General features: G+C 42.1%; 1 protein-coding gene across 4 annotated transcripts in view; it reads right to left on the bottom strand.

Moving 5' to 3' along the window:
• The window catches only part of KIT (KIT proto-oncogene, receptor tyrosine kinase), an 83,437-nt gene that overhangs the window by 3,752 nt on the left and 51,701 nt on the right, over positions 1 to 27,984 (bottom strand). For 2 of the 4 annotated variants that reach the window (XM_077848043.1, XM_077848044.1), the window contains exons 7-19: positions 27,267 to 27,382; positions 13,136 to 13,250; positions 11,197 to 11,390; positions 9,893 to 9,999; positions 9,673 to 9,799; positions 9,283 to 9,387; positions 9,086 to 9,196; positions 7,745 to 7,895; positions 5,768 to 5,859; positions 5,162 to 5,289; positions 3,934 to 4,056; positions 324 to 435; positions 111 to 210 (exon numbers count right to left, since the gene is read on the bottom strand). In XM_077848043.1, the coding sequence (XP_077704169.1) occupies positions 111 to 210; positions 324 to 435; positions 3,934 to 4,056; positions 5,162 to 5,289; positions 5,768 to 5,859; positions 7,745 to 7,895; positions 9,086 to 9,196; positions 9,283 to 9,387; positions 9,673 to 9,799; positions 9,893 to 9,999; positions 11,197 to 11,390; positions 13,136 to 13,250; positions 27,267 to 27,382 (1,581 nt within the window). The remainder of the gene's footprint in view (positions 1 to 110; positions 211 to 323; positions 436 to 3,933; positions 4,057 to 5,161; positions 5,290 to 5,767; positions 5,860 to 7,744; positions 7,896 to 9,085; positions 9,197 to 9,282; positions 9,388 to 9,672; positions 9,800 to 9,892; positions 10,000 to 11,196; positions 11,391 to 13,135; positions 13,251 to 27,266; positions 27,383 to 27,984) is intronic. The other 2 variants (XM_077848045.1, XM_077848046.1) reach the window with 1 other exon arrangement.

The following is a 27,984-nucleotide window of genomic DNA, read 5'->3' as shown; positions in this document are numbered from 1 at the left end:
TTTCAAACCATGAAACCCTAGTGAAAACCCTCAATACTCAGGTTTCGGTCTTTGAAAAGGAAAATAAAAGGAGAAGCATGATCTCAAGGGAAATATATCTCGGCCCTTACATTTCAGCAGGTGCATGCTCAGGGCTGAGCATCCGGAACCCTTCCTTGATCATCTTGTAGAACTTTGAATCGACTGGCATCCCAGGGTAGGGGCTGCTTCCTGAGGCACAAACGGTTTGCAAATCAGCATTAATAATAAGCAAGCAGGACCCTGCTAACCCCTTAAAGAAGATGCTCTCGCCCAACCAAGGTGCCTTTGCCCAGGCGTTTTACCTAAAGAGAAGAGCTCCCACAGAAAAATCCCATAGGACCAGACATCACTTTCAAATGTGTACACACAGTTGAAAATGCTCTCAGGGGCCATCCACTTCACAGGTAGCCGAGCCTGTAATGGAAGCACAACAGATCCGGCAATGTTAATTAAGAAGCTCAAAAAAAAAAAAAAAAAAGAAAGAAAGAATAGAAAGTATTCCTACAGACATCGCTCCAGCTGAGGGGGTGAGGGTGAGAAGGTGACGGCCATCTCACAAAGGCCTTTTACCCTATGACCTCAGAGGACTCCTCCCCACTTCTGAAATAGGTGGCTCACATGGTACTACCCTCATCTTCAAGATGGGGAACATTGAGGGACACCTGGGTGGCTCAGTTTGTTAAGTGTCTGCCTTCGGCTCAGGTCATGATCTCGGGGTCCTAGGATCAAGTCCCACATGGCACTTCCCTGCTCAGTGGGGAGTCAGTTTCTCCCTCTGCAACCCCCACTCTGCTCATGCTCTCTCTCCCTCTCAATTTCTCTCTTACAAAATCTTTTAAAAAGGCGGGGCGGGGGGCACCCTGAGTCCATACAGCATGGTGGTTAAGAGCACAGATGTCAGAGACAGACACATGGGTTCTATTCTTGGCTCCACCACTGGCCTTGATTAACACAGAGATTTGTTAGTTGCCACTGAACATGTTTTCCCTTTTTTCCTTAATAAGAGAAACATGGCCCTCCTACAATAAAAACTACATTCCCAGCTCCTTTGCGGCTTAGCAGAGCCACGTGACTCAGGGTCAGCCACTAAGTGGGAAGTATGATATGGCAGGTGCAGGGAAGCCTTCTTAAGACATGGCTGGCATGTGCCCTTTGCTCTTTTCCTTCTTGTCCCTCCTCCATCCTGCCTCTGGCTCTGGTGGCTGGCTATCTGGTGGCCATCGCGGCCCAACGAGGAGGGCCACACCAGCCATGGTAAGAAAATAGAAGAGTAGAGGGACTTGGTCCCTAGTGCTTCACAGAAGCTCTACACCTGTTCTGGCCTATGACTACGACACTTATTTGACTCTTCTTTTGGGTTTTCTCTCATACGAAACCCAAACTATCCTTTACAAATACATTGCAAACGTCACTTAAGTATCTGTAAGTAAGCCTCAATATGTTCTTGTGTCAAGAAGAAATAACGTTTCAAATTTCATGAGTCATTTTGCGGGTTAAATGAGATCGTGTGGGTGGCCAAAGGTGCTTAGCACAGTACTGCTGACTCACTAATCTCTAAGCAAATGCCTCGCATAAGCAGACACACAATGAACAGTAGGGGCTTATGGTGACCATGACTATTCCAAGGTGGCGAGCGGCAGTTCGGGTTTTAAATTCAACAGCTGAACCTCACATCCCAAACCCTTTCTGCTAAAATTGAGCCAAACTTGCTGTGACTATTCCTCTTATAGACACTGTGGGTTCTTGGATCTTAATCTACCATAAAAAGCTACATCAATCCTTCTCTTAATCCATTTAGGGTTGAAAACTGGGAAGACCATCTTTTTTCTAGCGTTAAAGTTATTTTAGCCAGCAGGAAAAAAGAAAGTAAGAAAGAGAGCAAGTGGGTGCCTTGGTGGCTCAGTGGTTGAGCATCTGCCTTCAGCTCAGGTCGTGATCCCAGGGTCACGATCAAGTCCCACATCGGGCTCCCCACAAGGAGCCTGCTTCTCCCTCTGCCTGTGTCTCTACCTCTGTGTCTCTCATGAATAAATAAATAAAATATTTTTAAAAGATAGGAAGAAAGCCTTCTAGTATCCCCTTCCCAGATTTTATGCTAATACTCCCATGGGGGCTCTTAACCTGAGACCTACTACAGGTGTCTTGGGTTCAGGGGCCTGTGAAAGACCTTTCCGAGAAACCGACACAGGGACATCTCAGTGACTGTGGATATAGTGAATTTGGGGTGGTAACAAGCTGTGTGAGCTTGGTGAGGAGAGATTTGTAATTGGTTAGTTCAATGGCCCTGAGCTGGAGCCCCCGATCTTGAAGCCTGGTGGGACCTAACCCATCCTTTTCCATTCCAACTATGGTCACTAACCAGTAACAAGCTAGTAAGAAGCTGCAGCCTAACAACCACTGTCATGATTATTTATATTCCAAATCAGACATCTATAAAGAACAGTTCGGAAGAACAAGTGCCATGTATTAGCTGCAATGTGGCTGGCACTGTTTTAAGCACTTCACATAGATTAACTCATTTAATCCTCACAACGTGATGAGTCAGGTGACAGTTATTATTCCCAAGAGGAGGAAAACAAGCAAAGTTGAGAGGCACTGGGTAATTCTTGCCAAATAATAACACACAGCCACCTAACGACGGAACCAGATTCAAACTGGGGGAGACTGGGTCCTGAACCTGCTGCCTTCCTCCTCGTGCCCTTCATTCTTTCTTCCAATACTGCATGGACCAGGATGGAGAGAACTTGCTTCCATTAACCCTCATAATGATGGAACCTAGTCTTAGAAGAGGTTTATTAGAAATGCATGCATTGAGGGGCACCTGGGTGGCTCAGTGGATTAAGCATCTGCCTTTAGCTCAGGTCATGATCTCGGGGTCCTGGGGTCAAACCCCTGCATCAGGCTCCCTGCTCGGGCTATTTCTCCCTCAGCCCCTCCCCCTTGCTGGTGCTCTCTCTCAAATAAATTAATTAATTAATTAATTAATTAATCAAACAAGGAAAGAAATACATGATTTGATCAGGAAGTAAAGCCAGCAGCATTTCTACAAAACCAAGTCAAGTACAGAGATGCCATGGTGATGGAGGAGAAAATATTACATTATCATAAGGCACATAAATAGTTACCTCCAGAAATAAATCTGGACTGGGGAAATGGGTCTGGGCAAATCGATGTAGAAGATTACATAGATACAGGACTAATATGGCTTCCCATACTAATGGGACGTTGCTCTGGAGATCGTGGGCTCTGGTTTCAGCCTTTACCGACCTGTGTCAGACTTAGTTGATGCTTATTACTAAAATATATAAAATAGACTGAGCTTTAGTTTCTCCAACGCTGAAAATGTGAAGACACTGCACTCCAATGCCAGGGGCTTGTTCTGATGCTACATGGAGAATTGGCAGGGACATAAAGCACTTTGAAATAAAATCACTATGTTCTCTAACCCAATTATTACTTACGAACCTATTTAATATGCTCTCTATTGATTAGAAGATCCAACATTCTACATACCTAATTCTGAACATTATCTTAGATTTTAATCTTTTGCGCATAGCATGTCAATCTCCAAGTAAAATTCCCCTGCTGTGACCTTCAGGCCCACATTTGTTTCACTTGAACAAAATAGAGTTCATTGCTATTCTCAGGCTATAATGAAAATTAAGGCTATTTCTGTTTCCTTCACATGCCCCATAATTACACAATTAGAATTAGGAATTCTATTATCGGAATGTTAGTTGTAGTAATGTTCAGCCTACCATGCAAATTTTGCTGAAGTACACTTAATTTGACTGCTAAAATGCATGGTATCTCAAAGGTAGGATTTGCATTAGGAAACTCATAAAAAGCAATTCTTAGAAAAACTTGAAACTAAAATCCTTCACTGGACTGTCAAGCAGAGTGGGTACTCACGTTTCCTTTGACCACATAATTAGAATCATTCTTGATGTCTCTGGCTAGACCAAAATCACAAATCTTTGTGATTCGACCATGAGTAAGGAGGATATTTCTAGCAGCCAAGTCTCTGTGAATACACTATTAGGAGAGTGGGAGAGAAAAAGAAAACCATTTACATTTATTTTAAACTCTTCAAGAATGAAAACTCTGTTCAACACGAGAATGCTGCTATGTCACACAAATCCAGTACCTTGGCTTTGCCTTGAAACTCTTCGGTGCACCAAAAATAAAGATCTAAATTATGCTCTGAATGATGTTCAAAATTTGTGTTTCACATCGTTTAGGACCTTAATTACGATAATCGCTTTCCAAACCAACTCGAATAAATTTTTTTTTCTTCTTATGACTTGCTTTCATTCATAGGAAAATACATTATAAATAGTCGTATCATATTTTTTAAACCAAAACCTCATTTTGCATGCTTCTCTTTGAATGTCCTTTTATAGAGTTTTTAAAATGTCTTTGCAACTCCAATTTGATGTCTCCCGAGGACACAGGGAAGAGGCTCTTTATTTCAGCCATCCTATATCCCTCTTTTAGTTTCGTAATTGTTTGGAAATGTCACCAATGACACTTAAGGGTAGGATCTGTTCCCTCCTCCTGGTCTGCTAGTCTCATTTGCTACTGAATTCCTCACCCTTCCAGAGCCATGTTCCTTGCTTTGGTTCCTTCGTTCTCTTCCCATTTCTACCTTTTTCCCAAATGCTTATTATTCTCTCCGATTCCTTATTCCCCCACACTTCATGAAGCCACACGATATCTGAGGCCCAACTTCAACAAGACCCAAGCATGTGCTTCACCAAGCACTGCAATTGCATGAGGTAACGCCTCCCTTTGCTGATGAAACCATTCTCTATTTTCTAAGAGCAGCTCCTGTATTCTAAGAGCCAGGATTTTTAAATGAATTTGCTGCATAAAAAAAAAAAAAAATTCATAGAAAGTTCATTTAGACAGGCTTATACTTTAAAGCTTATAAATGAGAATAGGAATTCCAAAAAGATAGCGGTTGGAACATGAAGAAATGAAATTTCCCCTGTTTTGGGTTACCACACTTCAAAACGACACTGCGCATTCTCAAAATGACACTGTGCATTCTAACTATGAACTCTAAAATGCGCCACTGGAGTTAGGGGATTGTGGGTGGGGGGGTTGGCAATACTCCTCGAGAACCACATCCACTCACATTCTTCGAGGCCAGGAATGCCATACCCTTGGCCACCTGGTAAGAAAAGCTCAGCAAGTCCTCTAGATCTAGAGCCAACTCATCATCTTCCATGATGGCAGGAGTCACATCCCTTTCTATGTATGAGCCTGTTAAGAGAAGAAGGACTTTCTTAGCAATTAAGCCTCAAAGCTTGGAAAACAGAAGACAGCACAACAACAATACCAAAGGTTGGTAATAAGGAACTGATGTGACCGCGCAGGCAAGTCACCCACCCGGCGTTGAGGAAAGTTAAGTGCCCAAGCACCAAGTTAATATTCACAGTCTGGGGCTTCAGGGGAGAAGGATGGTGGATAAATACACAAATCTCCTATTTTTTTTTTTTTGATGTGTAAAATACCTAGTTGATACACATATATCTTCATTCATGCAGTGAGATGCTCCTATACGATAATGAACACTCTCTCACCCCAATGCTCACTTGGAACCCTGACCTGCCACTGACTTTTGCCATCGGGCCCTCCTGGAAAGGAGAACCAGTCACTATGGGGCATAGTAATGTATTTCCCAGCAGCATGAGAAAGCCTTTGTAAATGAAGTTGTTTTTATTATTTGATAGGTACCCACCTATTCTCGCAGATCTCCTTTTGTCTGCCTTGGTTGGCACAACGTAAGAAACGCCGGGTTTCATGTCCATGTATTCATTAGTACTGTCACTGCTGTGAGAGATGAAATATCCATCCATCAAATTATGACTGAATAAAATGGGAAAATGGGGGAGTTCCCATGGGGCAGGCTCTATCTCCCCACTGCCTTTTTACGTAAGAGGCTGATTTTATTCAGAGAAAGTATTACTAGGTTTGAATGAAGAAAAGCTTGTTCGTTATACAGGAGTTTTTAATATTCAACATCAGGGCCCGATGCCCAGGAATGAGACGGTCTCTTTTGTGTTCATAGATGGGACTCACGTTAGAAATGTCCCATCTCTTGACACCAGAGGTGTAATGGAAACAGAGAACCATAAACAGTATCCCCTGTTCCCTCAAAGTCTCTAAATTAGCCCCAAGAGACAAGATGAAAGACACAAGAAAGACGAGAAGAGCAAGAGCTCTGAGATGTGTGATGGGGAGGAAGGCAGGGATCGCTAACATAGAGCGACTGATGGAAGAAGGTTTAAAAAAACCAAGTTTAGTTCAGATAAACACCAATAATTTGGATGATTTTCTGAACCATCTGGACCTCTTGAATCTGCAACATTTGGCTGGAAAGTCTTCAAGATTTCTAGTACTTCCTGCTTCTGATTAGCATAGAAACACTATGACAACAATCTCCTTCAGAGTGTGCTGGTGGTTCCAGTCCCATATGGGATCCCAAAGCACAAAGAACACGACATCGGATAGAACAATTTGAGCCATTATTTCAGCAAGTTGAAAAACATGTATGGGGCCAAGGTTTTAGAAATAAGGCAAAGTGGCTCATTTATTCACATAAGGAGCATATGCTCTGGAGAAACTAACAAAAGGTGGTTTGTAATGTGTTTTTACTACCACTTGACACTACCCAAGTCTATAGGACTAAAAAAAAAAAAAGTAAAATGAAAAGGCTTCACCTGGGGTGAAGAAACCCTTTAGTCAAGGGGTACAGAAAAGGTCTTTAAGAAGTAACCACCCATCAATAATAGTTGCTGAGGCCTTCTAGAGGGCCTGGAGCTAAGTTTAAGAAACACAGTCTTGCCATCTCAAAACGTAGGGGACAGAATGAATAGAAAGGAGAGGAAAAAATCCACCACACAACTTCAAAAATATAAAGTATAAGGGATTGGGCATGATGAATATGATTTCTGTTGGGCTGGGTGCATCTAGGAAATCTTTCTCAACCTTTGGAAAGAACAGGCAAGGCTAGGCAGAGAGGAATCCTATTCTGGTTGTTAAGCCACACTAATTGTTCTTAAAGGAATCTGAAGCTCTTTGTACGTCATTCAAATTCAGAAGGATATTAAAGAGGAAAAGAGATGAAAATAAGGTACAGAATTTTTAAACACGTGCTAGAATCGTTGTGCCTTTTTATAGCATGATTGAGTTTTTTTTTTTTTTAAAGAAGGGCAAGGTATACGGAAATAATTCAGAGGTAGATGGTGAGAAACCTATGTGCAGAGATATGTTCAGAGCTCTTTTGCCACTCCGTTAAAGGTTTTCAAGAAATTTACCGAGACAACTTGACAGACTTTAGCATTTTCCCTACAGTGTCTCACTGCAGAGATGCATACAGTACCAAGCCCAACAGAATAAATGAAAGGACACACGAGAATAGAGCCCTGATAAGTGAAACAAGTACAGAATTATTCAATTGAACAGAACACTTTGAAAAAAAAAAAACTAAAGATGCATTAAAAAAATCAATAAAAATCTAAGTTCAACACTATTTAAATCTTTACAAACGCTATTCAAACTTTCTAAATTGTTGACGACACCTAAATGATTTAATAATTCTGATTTGGCACCTCGAAGTACCTCTGTTCATTTGTTTAAAGAATCAGCCTTGATTGCAAACCCTTTCGACCCCCTGAACTGCCTGTTGACAGCTATTTATGTAAATCAGTCTTACCAGGAAGACTCCTTTGAATGCAGAAGGTTCTTATAAAGTGCCACTTCTCCGTGATCTTCCTGCTTTGAGCAAATAAATGAATCACGTTTCCTTCGCAAAAAATTCAAAAGATCACCATAGCAACAATATTCAGTAATGACCAAGGTGGGCCCTGCAGATATGTAAGAGAAGGTTAAAGAGAGGTGAGCTCTCTAGACGATCCTGCCCCCTTTAAATAGACTCAGGGGCCATCATGACCGTTTTCATTCAGGTTCATTGATAAGGCAAATACTTAGCAGGCTTAGCAAAAACCAGCATTCTGAGGAGGACAACTCAACAACTAAGCCTCCTTTTACTCCTTCCTAAGTGAGGTCAGTGCTCGGGGCCTGGCCTGACTTACATCCAAGTTACCAACTTTCAACAATATCCCACAATCATCATAATTTCCTGCACGAATCCTTCCATCCACTTCGATCTGCAACAGGGCTTCACACCCTCTCCTCGTGTTATTATGGAAATGATGAAGGGCAGAAAGTGCAGCCTCAGAGGAAAACCGACAGCACAGGATGGCCAGCTGAGATGACCCTGGAGAGGGTGAGCACCTGGCACGCCAGGACACCACCTGCCTTCTGAGCACTACCGGCCACCAGTGTTTCCGGGGCTGTAATTAAACCTCACGCTGCAGCTCTGAAGTCAACAGGCACCCGATTAACTTGGGCAGGAATTTTTACCAACAGGTCATGATGTGGAAGCAACATTTATAGGGGCTGTTTTAAGAAGTTAGCTAAGCTGTCAACTTGACCGTGAACCTCAGTACATCTTGAGGAATGGCTCATTTTACACATCTCTGTCCTTTTAGACCAAAAGGTTTTCTGGAAACATCGCAGAAATCCTTGATGGAAGGCTCTACCTCAGAACTGCTTCCAACTGGAAATTTACTTTTTTTTTTGCCGAGGTGAAGTGTTTGTCTCATTTGGTGTGTACTGGAGAACTTGCAGGCTTCAAAGTCTATCTTTAATTATGGATAGTAACCCTTTAGTGACTAGATAGGCTCCAGTAAAATAGCTTGAAAGATAAAAGAAAAGTTTTCTGGAGGAGATGAGAGGTTCTCAAGATACTCAAGAGGTTGATACTGATGCAACGCCCATGACAGTAACTAGGGTATGTCCCCATGATGATAAAACTCAAATATACATTCTTAAGAATGGCTTTTGGGGCAGGGGTGTGAAACATCTACAAGAGGTAACAACCCGGGTAAAATCTTGCAATAAGATATAACCAAGCACTGTCGCAATGGTATTAAAATCTCCCCTCTTCAGATAATTTGAAAGATAATGAAAGTTAATTTGGTCATGGCCCTACCTCCAACGGTGCACGCTCCAAGAAGATTCACAATATTCATATGATTACCGAGGTAACTCAAGACTTTGAGCTCAGACATTAGGGCTTCTCGTTCGGTTAAATGGGCACTTGCTAAAATCAGAAAAAAATTTCATTTTAGCAAGAAGCAAATTTGGCAAGCCAATGTTGAGGGCATGCAGCCACCTGCAGAAACTTACGTTTGAGCATCTTAACGGCAACAGTCATGGCCGCATCCGACTTAATCAGGCCATATGCAGTGGCTTCAACCACTTTCCCGAAGGCACCAGCACCCAAAGTTTTCCCTGCAGAAAGGAAGAAAAGAGTAAGGGGTGGTGGTAGGACCAAAGGAGCATCTGGGTAATTTCAAAGTCAACAATCAAGGAATTGTTAAGGAATTAAGGACAAATCCAGCTAAGGACATTTCTCTATAAGGTGCTTTATGCGGAATCTATCAAAAGTGATGAAACTTCACAGAAAATACTTATTGTCTCAGTTGGAACAGAACAAAGGAAGCTAATGGGGTTCCCTAAAGTCATTGTTACACGTACACAAAAAGGTTACATGGAAAGCCCCTGTTTCATACTGACCAAAGCTCAGCCTGTTTCTGGGAAACTCCCATTTGTGATCGTAAGGAAGCTGTGTTGGGTCTATGTAAACATAATTGTTTCCATTGATCTCCTCAACAACCTTCCACTGTACTTCATACATGGGTTTCTGGTGTGGGGAGAAAAGAGAGACAGATCATCTTTTAATGAATAACATTTCGATCATTATAGCACTTAGGGTAGAGAACAAATGAATGATTACCTGTAGATACTTGTAGGTAAGAATCATCACGATAATGCACATCATTCCAGCTGCGATCACAAAGCCAATCAGCAAAGGTGTGAACAGGGTGTGGGGATGGATTTGTTCTAAAATGAAAGGGGAATGTGGAATTACAACGTATTAGCAGGGGTGGAGCTTCATGACAACCACCTGACCCCAAACTCACCCATCCCCCGCCTTACAGACCATGGCAGGATTCAAAGCCAAGGGCATCTCATAAACTCCTTGCCTTGCTAATACTACCTTCCTCTGGTTATTCAAAGGGATCTCATGAAGGAACAACTTCAAACCAGACTACTGTGGAAGTTGAGATTTCTGTAGCCCACAAATAATTTTATGGCTGTTTTGTCAATAAAAAGCAACATTATAAATGAACTTTGTATTTCAACTAAATTCCTGCCTTGGACAACTTTAAGAAGTTTCCTTTACGGATAGTTATATTTTCTTCCTTACGCTTTCCTGTATTTTCCAAATTTTCTACACTGATAAGAATTTCTTTTACAACCAAGAAAATATCTTTAAAGTGTTCTTTTCATTGCCTGAGGGGGGAAAAAAAAAACCTGTGATGAAGAACAATGTAAGATTCTCCCCCTCATTACTCAAAAACTGGAAGTATACCACTTACTGGCACACATCTTTGCCAACTCAAGAAAACAAAACTAAGCCCTGGGAATGTAGATGCCCAGCTTCTTTGTCTTCTAACTTCATACCAATTCATCAATGTATCCACAAGGATCATTTCACTTAATGTTCAGAGGTAGTCCCTCATGAATCAAATCTGACAGACACGAAAGAAATGGCTCACTGACATAACTTCATAAAAGGCAATGTTAACTTTCTTGTATAGCATCCGGCAATGTGTTCAAATACACGATTTTCAAGGACTAAAATTTTAAACTCAATTTAAAATTTTTAACTGCCCTAATTCTGGTTATATCTGGCTGTGAGGCAAATATAATTCCCTATTTTCTTTCCCCGCCCCTTTTCAGTAGGAATGACTGGAAATACGCAATTCACTACATACACACACACACACACACACGCATGCGTACATACATACGTGCATATACACATGCAAATATATATGTATGTGGTTAAAATCACTGCGTACATGTTATTAACAGACTAGTACAGGATGAAACTTAGTGAGTTTGATGACAGCATGGTACAATGTGGAAATTACCAGAAATGACATGGCCATTGATGGAATGGACTTAAAATCATGATTGATATGGCAGGCAGAGCCTAAACATCCCCTTAAATTGGATTAAAAAGAAATATACCTTTGCTGTTACCTTTAAATGCAAAGTTAAAAAAGGCAGAACTCCTGCCTACATTGTTGTAAGCCCTACACTCGACTGTGCCATTGTGCTTGAAGGCACTATAATCGATGGAACTCTGAACCACTAGTTTTCCAGACGGTGACAGAGACGAGTTTTGCATCTGCACATCCATTGGCCCAATAGGGACAGAACATCTAGAGGGAAGAGAAAATAACAGCCTGGATTTACTCTAGGAAAATCAATCAATCAATCAATCACATTGGAATTGGCATACGTTTAAAACTAAGAGAGTAGGTCATAATCAGAAATGTCCTTTTTCAAAATAAATAAATAAATAAATAAAAATAAATAAATAAATAAATAAAAAATAAAAAAAAATGTCCTTTTTCAACCAAGGGTGTGAGGATGCATGAGCACTCCCCTGGCGCCGTGAGCAAGAGAAGCAGGGCGGAAAGGAAGAAATAGGGAGTGAGACAGGAGTTTGAATCCGGATTCAAATACCTGTTTTGTTGACAAGCTACTTAAAACCCTCCAGGACTCCGTTTCTACAGCTAGAAGGTCGGGATGGTAATACCCACTTTGGAGAGTTACGGAAAGGGTTAGAAATGAATGGAAGAAAGGTAGTAGCTGGCACACAGTAGATCTTTATAAAGTAAGTGTGAAAGGGTACATGCGTGAGGGTTGAAAAAAGAGCTTAGAGGAGGAGAGAGTTCAAGTCTACAAGGATGAAGACAGGTCAGCCCCCCAAATCCCAGCAGCTGAGATCCTGATCCAGGTTTTAGAGGGAGACAGAGGCCAGACCACTGGCTTGTACTCGAGGTAGCAAAGCCCATCCATCAGGGGCTGGACCCCCATTTTAAATTACGTCCCCCATATACCTAATATTTTTCTATTCCCTTATACCTTGCTTTATTTTTCTCATTAGCACTTAACTGTTTATTTCATCTTTTGCTCACCTCTCTCTACCCATTAGATATAAACTCACAAAGCTGGGACTCCGAGGTGTGTTTGGCTCACTAGACCAGGGTCTGGCATACAATTGACGCCCCATAAATATTTGCTGTATGGAGAACAGTAACTGCTGGGGTTACTTCCTGCAAACTGTAGGGGCTTTTCCAGGGGCCTCGGGTCCTTCTTACTGTTCCCCAAAGAAAACATTCCACTAAAACGCCGCTGAAAACAACAATCCTATGTAACCTCTTCCAACGTGTTGTGATAAAAAGGACTATTCTGTGAGAAATAAAATTTCTATTATTATCCTGACTATTCAATTGTGATGTTACACTGGGCTTTTAAAGCCCGAGCGCAAAATAGCATTTGATGGATAAAAACAGCCATGGTGACCCCATTTTCATCTTCAGGTAATGTGAAAGGACAATTTAAGGCTTAAGTGCAGATTGGAAGGGAGAGGAAGCACCCTGCCAGATGTGCTCTGCTCAGGGGCCGGGCACCTAATCAAGGAGAAAAAAAAAACCTTTTAAAAACACGCAGCTTACAAATGCCATATGTATGTTGTAACTGCACGATCATTACTTTTTGGTAACTTGGCAATTAACTTCTGAGGCAATTTTTTTTTCATGAAAACTACAGCCACATCTCCCACACACATTGCCTCCTGTGTACAGAATGGAAATCTAATTACTCTGTCCTGGAAAATTGCTTTATCTACCTGCAGGCTAGAAATTGCATGATAAATCCAAAAGATAACCACCAAAACAGAGAAGTAAGTCACTCAGTAATCATTTCTCAGCAAACAAAATTAATGTCTACCACGAAAAATATAGCAATTATGCCCCCCTTAAAAAGCCACATGGATAGGGAAAAAAAGGATAATCAAACAAAGCTTTAAAAAAAAGAATCTGAAAACCTATCTGAAGTTCAACTACCCTGCTGTCCTTCCCTCATGCACATTAAGTAGTAGCCAAAATAATCCTCTCACCTCTGCTCAGCTCCTGGACAGAAATACCAATCTACTGCGGGCTCTGGGAATCCTGCAACCACACACTGGAGCATGCCATTCGTGAGACTTTCATGAGTCAGGATTTCTGGTTTTGCTGTAGGAAAAGAGAAATGGCCATAGGTCAGACTGCTGGAACACCTCACCAAGGCTCCCCGCCACGGTTTCCAAATCCTTAGAACCTTCTTGAGTTTGAAGAGGACCCTGAGGGAACATATTCAAAGGGGAGCATCGGAACCAGTGAGTGAAAGGCACAGGGAGGCAGAAGCGAGGGTCAGACCAGGAAAGGGTTTCCCCCGTTTAGAGCTGCCTGGCCCCATTGTGGACTGTCCACACTGCAGGTGAGAACTCCCTGTTTGGGGTTGAGTGAACGGAGGTGGGGTTCACAGGACCCCTGGCCGGGTTTCTGCTTCCAGTTGGGGGGTAGGGGGGCAGAATTTTCAAGACTGCTTCTAATCCAAACTTTAGGATTCCAAACTGTTGTGAAGGTGGAAATTGTGTTTAAGATTCTTGCCATCAGACTTTCAAATTACTGAACCTGTCATAGAGAATTTCAAGTTATGGCACAGACTGGGATGGATAAAATTAAGAGGAGTTCTAGGAAATGAGAAGCCCCCCCACCCACCCACCCACTTCCCCCCCTCCAAGAATGTCCTCCTTTTTAGGGGTGGGGGCAGAAGGGAGTGGGTGGAAATAAAAGAACTGAATCACCCTATTTACGGAGAAGCCAAAACATAAGAGTAAAATACAATATGGGCTTTTAAACTCCAAATTTGTATTTCAAATGCAAAATATGGACAGAAAATTTTAAGAGGAAACCAGCCCAAGAGTTTTATTCACATGTCTATCTAAACCTGTATATAATCACTGAAAAAATAGGTTGTATCAGCAGGCATGCTCTAATTTGACGTTTCTGGGGAACGACAATAATCAACTGATATTCATTCAATCAAGGGTGCCTAAAAGCACTGCAAATTCTTGAGATTATTTTCTAAAGTGAAAGGAAAATGAACTTATTACATTCAGTTGTTCTACTGGAAATATAAGTGAAGGGGTCTAAGCCTTGGAAAATGAGTAAGCCGACCTGTAAGGATCTGATGGCAGGGGCGGGGATGCGCTCACCCTGAATCCTCAGTATGACATCAGACACAGAATGGGATGCACCCCACTGTGTGTGTGGGGGGGGGCGTGAAGGGTGTCCTGCCGCTGGCTCCCACGTTTACCAATAATCTGTCCCTCCATCAAGCCTCCTCGTGTGTCATGTGGGAATAACAACAGTCCCCATTTCATAACGATGCTGGGACAATTAAATGAGATGGAGCACCCAAAGGAGGAAGAATGTTTCGCAGACACGAGACAGTTTTATTAACCATTAATTTATTAATGATTCAGCTATCATTTCCTATTTCGGAATACCTACCCTCTCTGGTTAATCAAGTTTGCTACCCCTCAACTGTGTTTGCCACCAGGAATATTCTCTTCAGTGATCTAAAAATCTTCAGATAGCGTGATAATGAGTGTTTTAACCCCACGCGTTGGGAATCTGACCTTGATTAGGTTGCAACTGATAGGAAAATTGTACATGGTGAGAAGATAGGGACCGACAGATCGGAAGCTCAGGAGCGTATTTCTTCAAGGGAAGGGACCACTGTAGAACCACCTCTCAGCACCTCACCTCCTTGCAGGCAAAACGGCTTGGCGGGGATCAGTGTCCACATGCATGGCACACCCACCTGTCACTCAGCCTGGCCCGATGCATGGGCAGGCCATTTGGCAAATACACACAAAAGAGTGGCACTCCAAAGCGATCTCAAGGTAGGGGCATCCTTGAGAGTTTGGATCCAATGCCAGCTTTCACAAATAGAGCAAGAAGACGAGCCATCGTCTTGCGAAAGTATCCATCTGGCAAGTCTCATTTAATTATCATGGGCAACTGTGTGATTGCGCTGAAAAGTAGGACAGAACACAAAAAAACAGTGGAACTTTAGGAGAATGCTATTTGCTGAAGACGGCAGGCGCCATAAGGCAGGTCTCTCTGGACTCCATTCAAGTGTCATCTCCTGTTCCAAGCCATCCTCAACTCTCCAAAGCCAAGTTGGTTGGTCTCTCCTCCCTCTTCCCGCAGCATGCGAGAGCACCTGACACTCTTACACAACCTCCTGGGCTGCCTCCTCCATCAGACTCTACATTCTCAAGGGCAGAACCACATCTCCCTGATTGCACCTCCAACTCGGAGCAGAGTCTGACCTGTGGCAGACACACAAAGGAAGAGCTGTTTGAACCACTAAGTCCCCTCTAAAAAACCAAGTTCCTCGGAGTCCAAGGAATTCGATTAGAATCATAAGAAGGGACCTGGGACAAGAGCCCGATGTTGACTTTGCTGTGTTAGGGGCTCTATTCCCACTCTTACAAGAAGCTATCCACACATCTACCTGGTCAGGTGAATTCTTCTTTAACACAGAGATTATAGGTGAGAGGGGAGGTCTACACAGAGATGGCAAAGGTAACAGGATAGGACTTAGACTGGAATCGAGGTCTTAAGATGGATTCCCTCCTATCGACATTCCTTTTGTCACCCATCCTTCCTAATCCAGATGATTAGATTTCTTAGAGTGGAATTAAATATTAATTCAATAGGGAAAAAAAAAGGCTGAAAGGGTACCTTAAGATGTTAATGATGGTTACCTCTGGGTAAAAGGATTATGGATAGTTTCTACTTTTTTCTTTTGACTTATTTTCTCTCTTTTTTTTTTTTACGGTGAACGTGTAGCTAATAATGAACCAATAAAACATTTTTTAATTAAAAAAATTGGAACAGCTCAAAATTACATAATCAATTACATTCAGCTCTGGCTATAAGTGCTCAAGATCCAAGCCTTCCAGCGTGACACCTGGTGGCAGTTACACAACGGCCAGGGCTGGCAAGTGGTGCAGTCCGGCTGGCCTACTTGTTCCCGTGTGCTGGTTAATTGGGCAGATTTTTAAGCTACCGTCTCAGGCCAGTTGTAACCCGAGGCTAGCAGAGCAGCTTTGTCCTGTTGGTCCTTAGCCTGGCCAACCAAGCCCAGAAGGTCTCTAAACATTAATGTGTGTTGGAAGTACTAAGAAAATAAAGACTAAAAAAAATAGACATTTCTGCCCCCTACCCCCATCCCAGAGATTCAGTAAGCCAAGGATCTGACCCAGCAATGCACCTTTTTAGTGGACCTACAAAAAAAGACCCTGACTGGGGGTAGGATGAGGGTGAGGCAAGAGAAGCACATCAGATGTGGAATTTAAGAAGGCACTCACCCTCCTCAAGGTCTTGCAGATACAGGGCTGGCACCTCGAGTGAGCTCTTCCTTAAATTCTACACCCCAGGCGCCTCGCCCTAATCCCAGTCGTGTCCCTAACATTGGTGATGACAGACCTCATTTTGAAAAGGCTAAATTACACGAGTACAGTTTCAGCTCTACATGGCAAGTTGCACTACGAAAATGTTTAATGCATAAAGAATGAGCTAGGTATAAATCTGATTCCTAAAAATGAAAATCTGGGCTCATCTGCATTTTGTAAGTGCCTCAATGCACTGTGTAAGGCATTAAATATGCATTTTGCTTTTAAAGACACATAACTGCAATTCTCCAGGTTAAATCTGAGCTGTGGTTTCTGAGATATTCGGCAATCAGCAGTATACCAAATGACACATTCCCTAATTCCTCCCAAGTTGGAGGTTTGGATAAGCCTAAAAGGTGCATGAGTTATGTATTTCCTGCGGAGATTAAGAAAATAGCCTTTTCTCCTTTCAAAGCGTTGAGGGCCTGGGTCATTCCAGCGTCTGCAACAACACTGATCAAGTTGTAGGCTGATTTCAGAGTGCTTACGACTCTACTCAGAATTTATGGCTCGTGCAATTAAAAAAATCCTAACCATTTGCTGATTTACCCCAAAGATATGTGATCTTGAAAAAATACTCCTTCTCACCACCATCAGGTCCAGACGGGAGGCAAGAACAAAACAAATTTTTAAGACACAGCACAGATAATAAGAGCTGGGGTGGGGTGGGAGGAGATGCACGAGTCATTGATGGGGAAGCATTTCTGAGTTGAGCTCCCCTCTTGCCCCTGAGCACCTCGACCAGTTCCTGCTAATAAACCACATTTGCCCACACTCTATAACCAGCAAAGAACATAGACTGAAGCCTCCACAAGCAATAAAAGACTAAATGAAGAGGGATCATAAGGATGATTTTGTTTTTACGATTGTGGGTCTGCTGTAGTTTTAATGGCCACACAGCAATGCTTTCCAGCAATTTGGCCCTATTTGGGCCTGGGTCAAATCCACATTCCTGCCATAACACTGCTATGATAAAGGAACTTAAATCTGCTAAAACAGGACTATAAAAAATTTCAGATTAACTTTCACTTATATAAGGCTATACTTAAAAAAATAAATAAATAAATAAAACTGGAATAGATGTCCTGAGATTTAGCTCCGCTGAATGGATTCAGGCTCCATGCTGGGCAAAGAGCCTACTTAAGATTCTCTCTCTCTCTCTCTCTCTCTCCCCCTCTGCCCTTCCCCTTCCCTCTCTCCCCTTCTCTTTAAAAAAAAAAAGATTGTTAGAAACTGGCATATGGGCACTTTGATAGAAGTTTGTTTAACAAATCAAACAAAACTTCAATTATAGTTGCCTGTATCCAGCTGTCTTTAACAGAGTTTTTACTATTAAAAAAAAAAATCACCCTCCTAACGCAGTGACATTCTAAACTAGGAGTAAGCTAACTTTTATGGTAATGACTGAGGTGGTAAACAACTTCGGCTGTGTGGGCCTTAGGGTCTCTCTTGCAAATACTCAACTGTGCCACTGTACCTCAAATGTAGCCAGACATGCAAAGCCATGTGCACAGCTGTGTTCCAATAAACTTTACTTATGGACACTGACATTTGAATTTTATCTTCACGTCTCACAAAATCTTCTGATTTTTTTCAACCATTCGACCAAAAATCTTAGTTTATGGGCCCTTTGAAAAGAGGCTGCAGGCTGACTCCGGCCCTAGGACTACAGTTTGCCAACATCTGTTCTAAACAGTCAGTAAAGATCTCCTAGTCCTGAGATTAAGTTAAAAAAATTTAAAAAAGTGATACAACTAACTGCACAAAGCCTTGCCCAGCCAGAATCACGATGCTCGATTTACAGGGCACCACTGCCATGTGACCCAGACACGCAGAGAGCAGATGTAGACACACACGTGGAGGACAGGCATGTGATATAAATGCTATTTCTCTATTCAGTAAAAGCAGTGAATTCATTTCCAACATAATTCAAAAGTGGAAGGCAAGGGTTATTGCCATAAAACCCATGGAAAAATCATGCACCTATTCTCGGGTTAATTTAAATTTACACTAAATTATAGATGAGCCTGGATCCACGTATAAATGAAGGGAGCTAATCTGATGTAAAAACATATATGGGCTCAGATAGCAAGGGAACTTCCACAGAGTCGAAGTTCCACTAACACGAGGGAAGAGTACTCACACCGTCTTTAGAAAATTATGCCCCAATTCAGGGTCCATTCCTAGCAGACACTGACACAGTCGTATAACTTAAAACTGTTTCTCCTGCTTTTCTACCATAAGCACTAAATGATGGCCAGACCACACCAACAAAGGGCCCAATGATCTAGACGGGTTTCCTGTTCTCAGTTTCGGCCTTTAACTAGATCCTCCAAATTAGCAATACACCCCACCCGACCAACTTTCTCATGATACACGAAGGAAAAAGAATAATAATACATTTCCTAAATTTTTTCAGAATATAAGAGAATCAAAGTAGACTTTAAAAGTAGGTTGCAGTGATATCCCTTTTTTCTTTCAACTCAAACGTCTATAGCAATTCTTGCAGACACAGAGATCTTCATTATGAGAAGGAGATATTAAAGTGTCACATCAAAACAACACTCATAACTCCAAAGCATTTAACAACAAGAACTCATTTCAAATTCAGTAACAGAATCTGAAAAATAGAGCTCAGATGCTGTCAGGTATCACAAATGAACATGCACTACCTATAAAAAGATTAATATAAAAAGACAAGAGACTACTTTTACATAGACTAGCAACCATACTAAGAAGACCTGAAAATTATTCCTTAATTTAGAACTGCCCCAAAAGCCAGGAGAGTGAAATCTTCTGTGACATATGTTTAAGACATGGGCGAGCATGAAAGATAATGACAGATGATAACCTTATTTACTGCCAGGCACTTAAGCTAGGTCACTCATTTGAGATTAAACAAGATAATTATAAACCTTAAATAAGCATTTGATGGGTTTCTTTAAAACCCCAGTCAATCATTTGTGACCCATCCCATACTATACAATGTCTCAAAACTGCACCAGATGTGGGTTAAAAAAAAAATGATGCACTATCCATGCAACAGGATACCAAAATGAGGTTGCAGACAGGTATCTCATGTCATGGAAAGGTGTACGCAATGCATTCATTATTCAGCATCAAAACACAAGCTCATGAAGCATTAGGACCTCAGTTTTGTTAAAAAAAAAAAGTTAACAAAAAATGTTCACAAAGAACATATACAATAAGGGATATATTAAGCAACAGTATAAAATGTAAACCAACTTTAAGAGGCACAATTAAAATGTGCTTCTTGTTTTTGCTTATTTACATTTTCCAGCTTTTCCTATCCCTTGCGTGACATTTTTACAATAAGAAAAAACTGTTTTAATTTAAAACTGTTTTATGTATACATATGTTTGCACTAACCAAGCTACATTTCTGGTTACTGTGATAGCCTTACAGCAAATTTTCAAAAGCAAGTAAATCAATCAGAAAGGAATTCTATTAAGCACTGGTTTTATTTAATGTTTAAGAATTCCAGTCATTTGGGGGCACTTGGGCGGCTCAGTCGGTTGAGTGTCCGACTCTTGATTTCGTCTCTGGTCATGATCTTGGGGTCGTGGGATCAGGCCCCGGGTGGGGCTCCACACTGGGCTGGGTATGGAGCCTATTTGGGGCATTATCTCTCTCTCTCTCCCTGTCTCTCTCTCTCCCTCTCCCTCTGCCTCTCCCCACTGCTCATGTGCTCTCTCTCTCTCAAAAAAAAAAAAAAAACAAAAAGAATTCCAATAATTTTAGAGTAGATTTAATAGAATCCACCTAATAGGGGGAAAAAACACTAAAAAGCAAAACCTCTTAAGCAAAACTCAATGGTCAAGTGTGTTAGTCATAAGCCTTATTAAAACATTTAGCCTCTAATGCAAGAATGGTTTGGACACCCAAATGTTTGAAAGGTCCTATCAGCCCTAAAAAAGGGAGACAGATGGTAGAAAACACTTCTTCCTCCCAAAAAGGCAAAGTTCTAGTAACTCTGTTCTCATCTCACAGGGATCATGAAAGACACAGACCCAAAGCCCCTAAACTGAGCAATCCTTGAAGGCCAGCCCACATTACCATTTAACCCTGGGTGAAGGTCCCTGAGGACTTCCAGCCAGGTGGGTGACTCAGAGGGCTGTCTGGCCAGGGGGTCTAAGCCATCTATTTACGTGGCTGACTTGACACATCTGCCCTCACCTTTGGCAAATGTGCCACTTTGTCTGCGGGGTGCTCCCCTTCAGAGTGGCTTCTCCCTAGGAGGACAGATTGAACTATGACCAAAACTACATAAAAGGCAGCCCAGATTTTGCAAACGTGGTCAAAGAGAAACTTTCTCCTCATCAAGAGACCTCACTCCGGATGATTTATTACTTTGACTGATACGGGCACGCTGTATGATCTATAAATAATTGCTCATACCAGACAGGATGTTAATTACATGATACGGTGATTTAGAAATAATGCATTATTTAGCATTTCCTTAAATCGTTTCAACCCACTGTTAACACTGCCGTAAATGAAGTAGAGTCGGTGACTTTGAAAGTTAATTTGGTGTACTTCTGCAGTCATTTTGGATAGCCGGTCTAGCTTAACAGGACCTGTGTTCCACATAAGCCCGATGGTGAAGGGCAAGCCCCTGAGTTCTCTCTATATGCTTGTCCTCCCTCCCTTCCTGTGACCACCCCCTGAGCCCCCCCAGTACCACAATACTCTGACTCACCTGGGGAGGTTTGTCATTAAAGGGCAGACCTTTAAGACTGGCCAGAGATCTACGTATGGCCCCTTGATACCATTTCCCCCAAATTTTAGATTCACAAAGCTGATCTTGGAAAGGTTACCCGATAATGTGTTCAAGAGGCATTTTAAGACTATGGGTGAATCAAAAAAAGCAAAATGAGGTGATCACCCACACCGTTAGCACGTGTATTACCAAAAAGATAAGAAATAACAAACGTTGACAAAGGCACAGAGAAAAGGGAACCCTCACGCACTGTTGGTGGGAATGCAAACTGGTGCCACTGTGGAAAAGAGCATGGAGGTTCCCCCAAAGAAATTAAAAACACAACTACCATATGATCCAGCAAGTCCCACTTCTTGATACATATCCTAATGAAACAAAACTATTACCTTGAAGAGAGATCTGTACTCCCATGGTCACTGCGGTATTACTTACACTAGCCAAGGTATGGAAACAACCTAAATTTCCTTCGATGGATGAGCGGATAAATGAAAATGTGATACACACAGACACTGGATTATTGTTCAGCCTGAAAAAAAAGGAAATCCTGCCATTTGCGACAACAAATTAGGTTGGATAAACCTAGAGGGCATTATGTTCCATGTAATAAGCCAGATAGAGAAAGACAAATACTGCATGGTATCACTTAAAGGGAGTCTTTAAAAAAAAAATCAAGTTCATTGAAAAAGAGTAGAAAAGTGGTTGTCAAAGCCTAAGGGATGGGAGGAATGGGGAGAGGCATTAAAGGAATACAAACAGGTGTAAGACGAGTAAGGTCTAAGCATCTAATGAATTACATGGTGACTATAGTTGATAACTCTGTATTACATAATCGAAATTTGCTAAGAAAGTAGAGCTTAAATGTTCTCACCAAAACACAAAACAAGCACCCCGCCCCCGCAAAACCCCAGAAAATCAAAAACAAGAAGGGTAAACATAAACACGTAAACTGATGTGTTAATTAACTTGATGTGTGTGTGTGGGGGGGGGGGTCTTTTCAAATGTTTACATATATCAAAATCATGTATACACTTTAAAATCTTATTTTTCCCAGCTTTATTGGGGTACAATTGATAAAATTATAAGTTTATTAGATCTTCTTAAAATCATTCCACAGGAAAAAAAAATCATTCCACAGTTGTGAAAAAACAATTGTTTTATCATATTAATCATACTTTCCACCATCATGTAGGTTACTTCAGGATTCACATGGGGCATTTGAAATTATATGTCAAAATAAACTCATTAAATATGTACATTACTAACATTTAAGTCCACTGCAACGTTTGAGATTTAATCAAGAAATATTGGGTGGGGAGGGAAAAGAGACAGTGGATCACTTAGAGTTAAATGTGCATTTGGCCTTTTATTTGTCCTGGATCTGGTAAAAACCTCAATTGTGTGACATTTATTGCAAACAAAGAGACCATAGGTTTCTAACCAAGTATCATAGGCTACATATAGAACCTTGGTGGTGTCGGTTTTTCTAATACCTCTAAGAATTTTAGAAAGAGTAGGTCCTATTAGGAAAGCACTTTTATCATGTATATTATGTCATTGTAGCTAAATATATTTTTTAAAAAAAGAAAACAAGAAAGCACGTTTGGGTAGCTCTATAGATTTTAGAACTCTTTCCTCCCAATTTTGATCTGCAAAGGAAACAAATGGCCAATTTCACCAAAGATCTCAAACTTAAAAAAAAAAAAAAAAAGATTTTATGTATTTATTTGAGAGAGAGCGAGAGAGACCACAGAGGGAGATGAAGAGGGAGAGGGAGGAGCAGATTGGTCACTGAGCGGAAAGCCCGACGCGGAGCTGGATCCCAGGACCCCAAGATGATGATCTGAGCCAAAAGCAGATGCTTAACCAACTGAGCCACCCAGGTGCCCCTCACACTTCTTTTTGGAACTAAGAACCTGATTTCTTTTTTTTTTTAATTCAATTTTTTAAAAGATTTTATTTATTCATGAGAGACACACAGAGAGAGAGGCAGAGACACAAGCAGAGGGAGAAGCAGGCTCCCTATGGGGAGCCCAATGTGGGACTCGATCCCAGGACTCCGGGATCACACCCTGAGCCAAAGGCAGACGCTCAAACACTGAGCCACCCAGGAGTCCCAGAACCTGATTTCTATATACATCTTCAATAAGTAGGGCAAGGGTGACTATAGTAATGCAAATTCAATGCTTTTGTTGTTTGTTTTTTTTAATGAAAACTCCACCCCACCTTCACCCCAGCCAAAAAAAAAGTGGGGTGGGGGACACCTGGGGTGGCTCAGTTGGCTAAGAGTCCTACTCTTGATTTTGGCTCAGATCACGGTCCCAGGGTCATGAGATTGGAGCCCCGCTTCAGGCTCCGTGCTGGGTGTGGAGTCTGCTTAAGGTTCTCTTTCTCCCTCTCACTCTGGCCCCGACCTCAACTCCACACACTCTCTCTCTCATTCTTTCTAAACAAAACCAAAACCAAAAAAAAAACACAAAAAAACAAAAAAACAAAAACTCCCATCAGTTTCCACTGGGAGTTATGCTCAAAAATAGCAAATATGTCATATAGCTCTTGTCCTTTATACACCACCTTTAATGCCATGGAGCCAACTAACAGACCCATGTAAATCCTAGCTTGGTTAGAGGAGTTAAAAACAGACCTAAAACATTATCAAGTTTAATATGCTACACATTTTTCTCTAACACAAACTGATAGAACATGGTATTTTTTAAAGCCTCCCACATAAGCAATTAAAACACACACACACGCATACGCACGTACACGCACACGCTCAATGTACTCAAATCTACATGTGGAGTTTTTAAAACAAATGAATTTTTCAACGATCAAACATTTAACCATTCAAAATCGGGGATTTTCATAAGCATTTCTCCCAGTTGAATCTATTAAGCAATTATGCAGCAATGTCACTGAGGAAAAGTCACTGAACTTCTGCACTAATATTATGCATTTATTATTCTGATTTTTATCAATTCTAATTTTTGCACAGCAGAATTCCTTCCCTCCTTGGGGCTAAGCTTATTTACAGAACAAATCACACAGTGGATCTACTTGGCTCAGCTGAAATGTTATGTCAAAACGGACACAACCGCTCCGATTTTAAATTTCAAAACTATTTTTAGCTTTTGATTTTAAAGTGTAACATTAGAAACCTTTTCCAATTAAAAAAAATCGACAAAGTGATTAGCTAACTTTATCTGTAAAGAGCGATTGGACACACTTCACAAGAGGTAGATGTTTTTTAAGTTTCACACAAAAAAATACCACCTCTGTCAAAGTATGTGGAGCTCAAGAAATCCAACGTGTTAGGTAAATGAAAGAAATGCCTTTTGTCGGTTAAGGGTTTATAACAAACTGACAGCAATGAAAGACTTCCTGAAAAACTTTACCTAAGTGGAAAGACACTAAACCACCCTTATCTGTGTGCCCAGTGCCATGGAGCAGCTGTTCATCAGTTGATGCTGGGTGGGCATCTGAGACCTGGGCCCCCAAATAAACAAAGTCCTGCCCCAACAGGGAATCCACCCCCTCCAGAAAAAAAAATCATTTGGGAAGCTTAATGTGGTTCCCTATCTAGTTTCAAAGAGGCAGGAGTTCACCAGCAGAGGTGACTAACACCAATCGTGCGGGATGGCAAATGAGCCTGGTAAGTAAAATGGCAGCAATTTTGTCACCAGAAAAATGGGACTTCAGAGACATCTTTCTAAGGTCATTGACCCACAGCCTCCTTGACCTTGAAGCCAGGGAAAGACAGATGCAAATGGCACTGAGTTTTACAAAATTCCCCGCTCCCAAGTAGGGCTGAAGTGAGGCCTGTGGAGTAGGCCGCGGCCATGATCTGCTGTTACTGGTCCGCAAAGAGGTGAGGTGCAGCTGACAAGAAGCATTTAGCAGGAGCAGTTTTCTATCTATGGAATCTCCTTTAAAAAAAACAAAAAAAATTTAAACTTGGGTTTTGCATACATCTCTATTCTTATTCAATTCACTTTCCTAGTGATAGGTTCTTACCGTATTTTGTAGCAAGGACTGATCCCGAATAACTTGGAAATTTTAAAAAAAAAAAAAAGGTCCTTTCCCATAGACAGTTTGAGAAGCACTGCACTAGAGCACCCAAAAATCCAGTTTTGGGTGGATAATATGCATATTCGGCTTGTAAGAATACTGATTTACCTGTAATCGTCTCTTAAGTTACTTGAATATTGAGATTTTTCAGAAGCAGGTAATTTTGCCCATGTGCGCTATGCTAAGCTCCTCTGAATAACATCTGAATTAATCTAGAGCTATTTGAAATGCAGGCCAATGAGATACCATATAATCAACACTGTTCTGAGGAAGGGAGACGTTAATGAGTATGATTCCCTCAAAAAAAAAAAAAAAGGTAAGTTCTGTGGTCAAACAAGTTTGAGCTGTATACCCCATCCCACAGCCTCCTCCTGGCACATTAAGGATCCTGACAAGGTCTGTAGTTAAGAAATTCGTCTGGCGGGGGATCCCTACGTGACTCAGCGGTTTAGCGCCTGCCTTAGGCCTAGGGCGTGATCCTGGGATTCCAGGATCGAGCCACGTCGGGCTCCCTGCATGGAGCCTGCTTCTCCCTCTGCCTGTGTCTCTGCCCCTCTCTCTCTATGTCTATCATAATTAATTAATTAATTAATTAATCTTTAAAAAAAAAGAAAAAGAAATTTGTCTAGCTCCACAGATGTGATTTTAAGGATCCTGACAAGGTCTATAGTTAAGAAATTTATTTAGCTCCACAGATATGACCCTCTTGTTCTTGGAAATGAGGACAGAGTTAAAAGGCTCCAGATTAGGAATCCAAAGCCTTGAGTGTCACTCTCCTGTCTTCATTTGCAGCTGGATCATGCTACCCCTACCCTGTAAGGCTGAGCTGCAGCACCAATGAAGTAACTTGTAAAATGACTTCACAGAAGGTCAGCTCTTTGAGGACAAGAAACTGGCACCCCTCCTTTGTTCCCACAGCCCCTCCTGCACCCCAACACACACACACACACACACACACACACACACACACACACACACACGAAGCACTCAGCACAGTTACTAAGCTATCCCCTAGGGAATGTTCCAGATTGTCTCCTAATCCCTCACCTCCCAACACACACCCAGGATGGCTAATCCCAATGGTCCTGTTGTGGACCACTCCCCTGGAATTCTGTGTCTGTGGAGGCCTCCCATCCCCTGGTCCCCTGGTCCTCTGGCTGGTGTGGTGCGTCAGACACCTGCTGTCCTTCCTTGGATGTGCAGATGGGCCCTAGAGTAGAGCCAGGAGGGTGCCCTGCACGGAGCAGAAGCCCCCCAACTGGCGAGCATGCTCCCTTGGCCTCAACCTCTGTGCAAAGCCATTTCTCTGAGATGCTGCAGGGGCCACAGCAGGGCAGGACTCAGGTGTTCAGGTTCCCACGCCCAAAGCCATCCTCCCGCCCAAACCACCTGCTCCCTCTCCCACAGTCCCCACGTGCTTTGCAGGAGGGTCTCGTTGAGCTGGATCGATACTGCATTCGTCTTAGTGAGAGAACAATCTCAACACAAATAATATCACAACCCTGAAAGAGAAAGCGCTCTAACAGAGAAATCATGACGGAGCCTGATAGCATCTCTTGCCCAACTAACACCATAATCCAGGTCCTATTCAACCTCTGGCTCCCCATTTCAACAATCAATAATAATACATTTTCCCCCCTCACATGACGGTTATTTTTAACTTCTCTGGCTCCTCTGTTTGCTTCAACGGCAGCACCCGGAATCCGAGTGACCTCTGCAAGGTCGCGTGGTCAGTGAAATGTAGGGCAAGGAATTGGTTTTCGTACACATTCTTCCAACCACCAAACCACAGGGTCTTTGTTAAGGTCAAAATTATCATGAAACATTATTTACATAGTACACAACGAGCTCAGTGCTGCAGCTGTTCCAAGCACGAGCCACAACTTAAAATAATAAAAAATAAAAAGATAAGGGACCGTTCGTTTTACTCACTGTTCACATAAACATTAAATGTCACCGAAGAATTGACATCGGAATTGGACACTTGAAATGTGTAAGTGCCTCCTTCGTTCCCTTTTAATCTGGTTAGATGAAGTTCACTCACATATCTACAAAAGATAAAATAGAAAAGAAAAGAAATCAAGCACTCGTGGACGGCCTGCCTCGGGTGCGCATCTTGTCCACGGTTTCTCTCTGGAAACACATGCCTGTGGGAGGAAGAACCAGACCAAGCACTTAACTCAGTATTAACAGGATCCATGTTAACAGATACAAACCTATAGGCATGTATTGAATTTGGGCCCAATGGCTGAGTGGGGAGAGGCTTTCGTGGCCTCGTGGAGGCCGCAGCCTCTTTGGCCTCCTGGCTGCCCTCATGCCCAGGCCCCCTCTGCCCATAATCCTTCCCCGGTGTCCTGAACTCACCCGCCCTGCTGCCCTATAACGCTGTGCCCCTGGCAGGGCCCCCAGACGAGCAGGTGCTCACATGGAGGACCCTCACCTTCCTTCTTGCAAAGATCATAATCTCCCAATTCTCCTTTCACCCCCACTACTTCTTCCTGGCATCCTTTCCAGTATGTGCTATTCAAGCTTCTGTTTTCCTACCGGGATGATACTAGATACGGCTGTGTAGACTGAGCCCACAGGCCTGCCAAGGGAGTTCCCGACATGGGCGCTGGTGTGGGTGGAGCGCCCTGGGCAGCCCTTGACC

The sequence above is a fragment of the Canis aureus genome, chromosome 14, assembly GCF_053574225.1.
Source record: "Canis aureus isolate CA01 chromosome 14, VMU_Caureus_v.1.0, whole genome shotgun sequence".
NCBI classification, from domain to species: Eukaryota; Metazoa; Chordata; class Mammalia; order Carnivora; family Canidae; genus Canis; species Canis aureus.
This window is presented reverse-complemented; position numbering and strand designations above follow the sequence as displayed.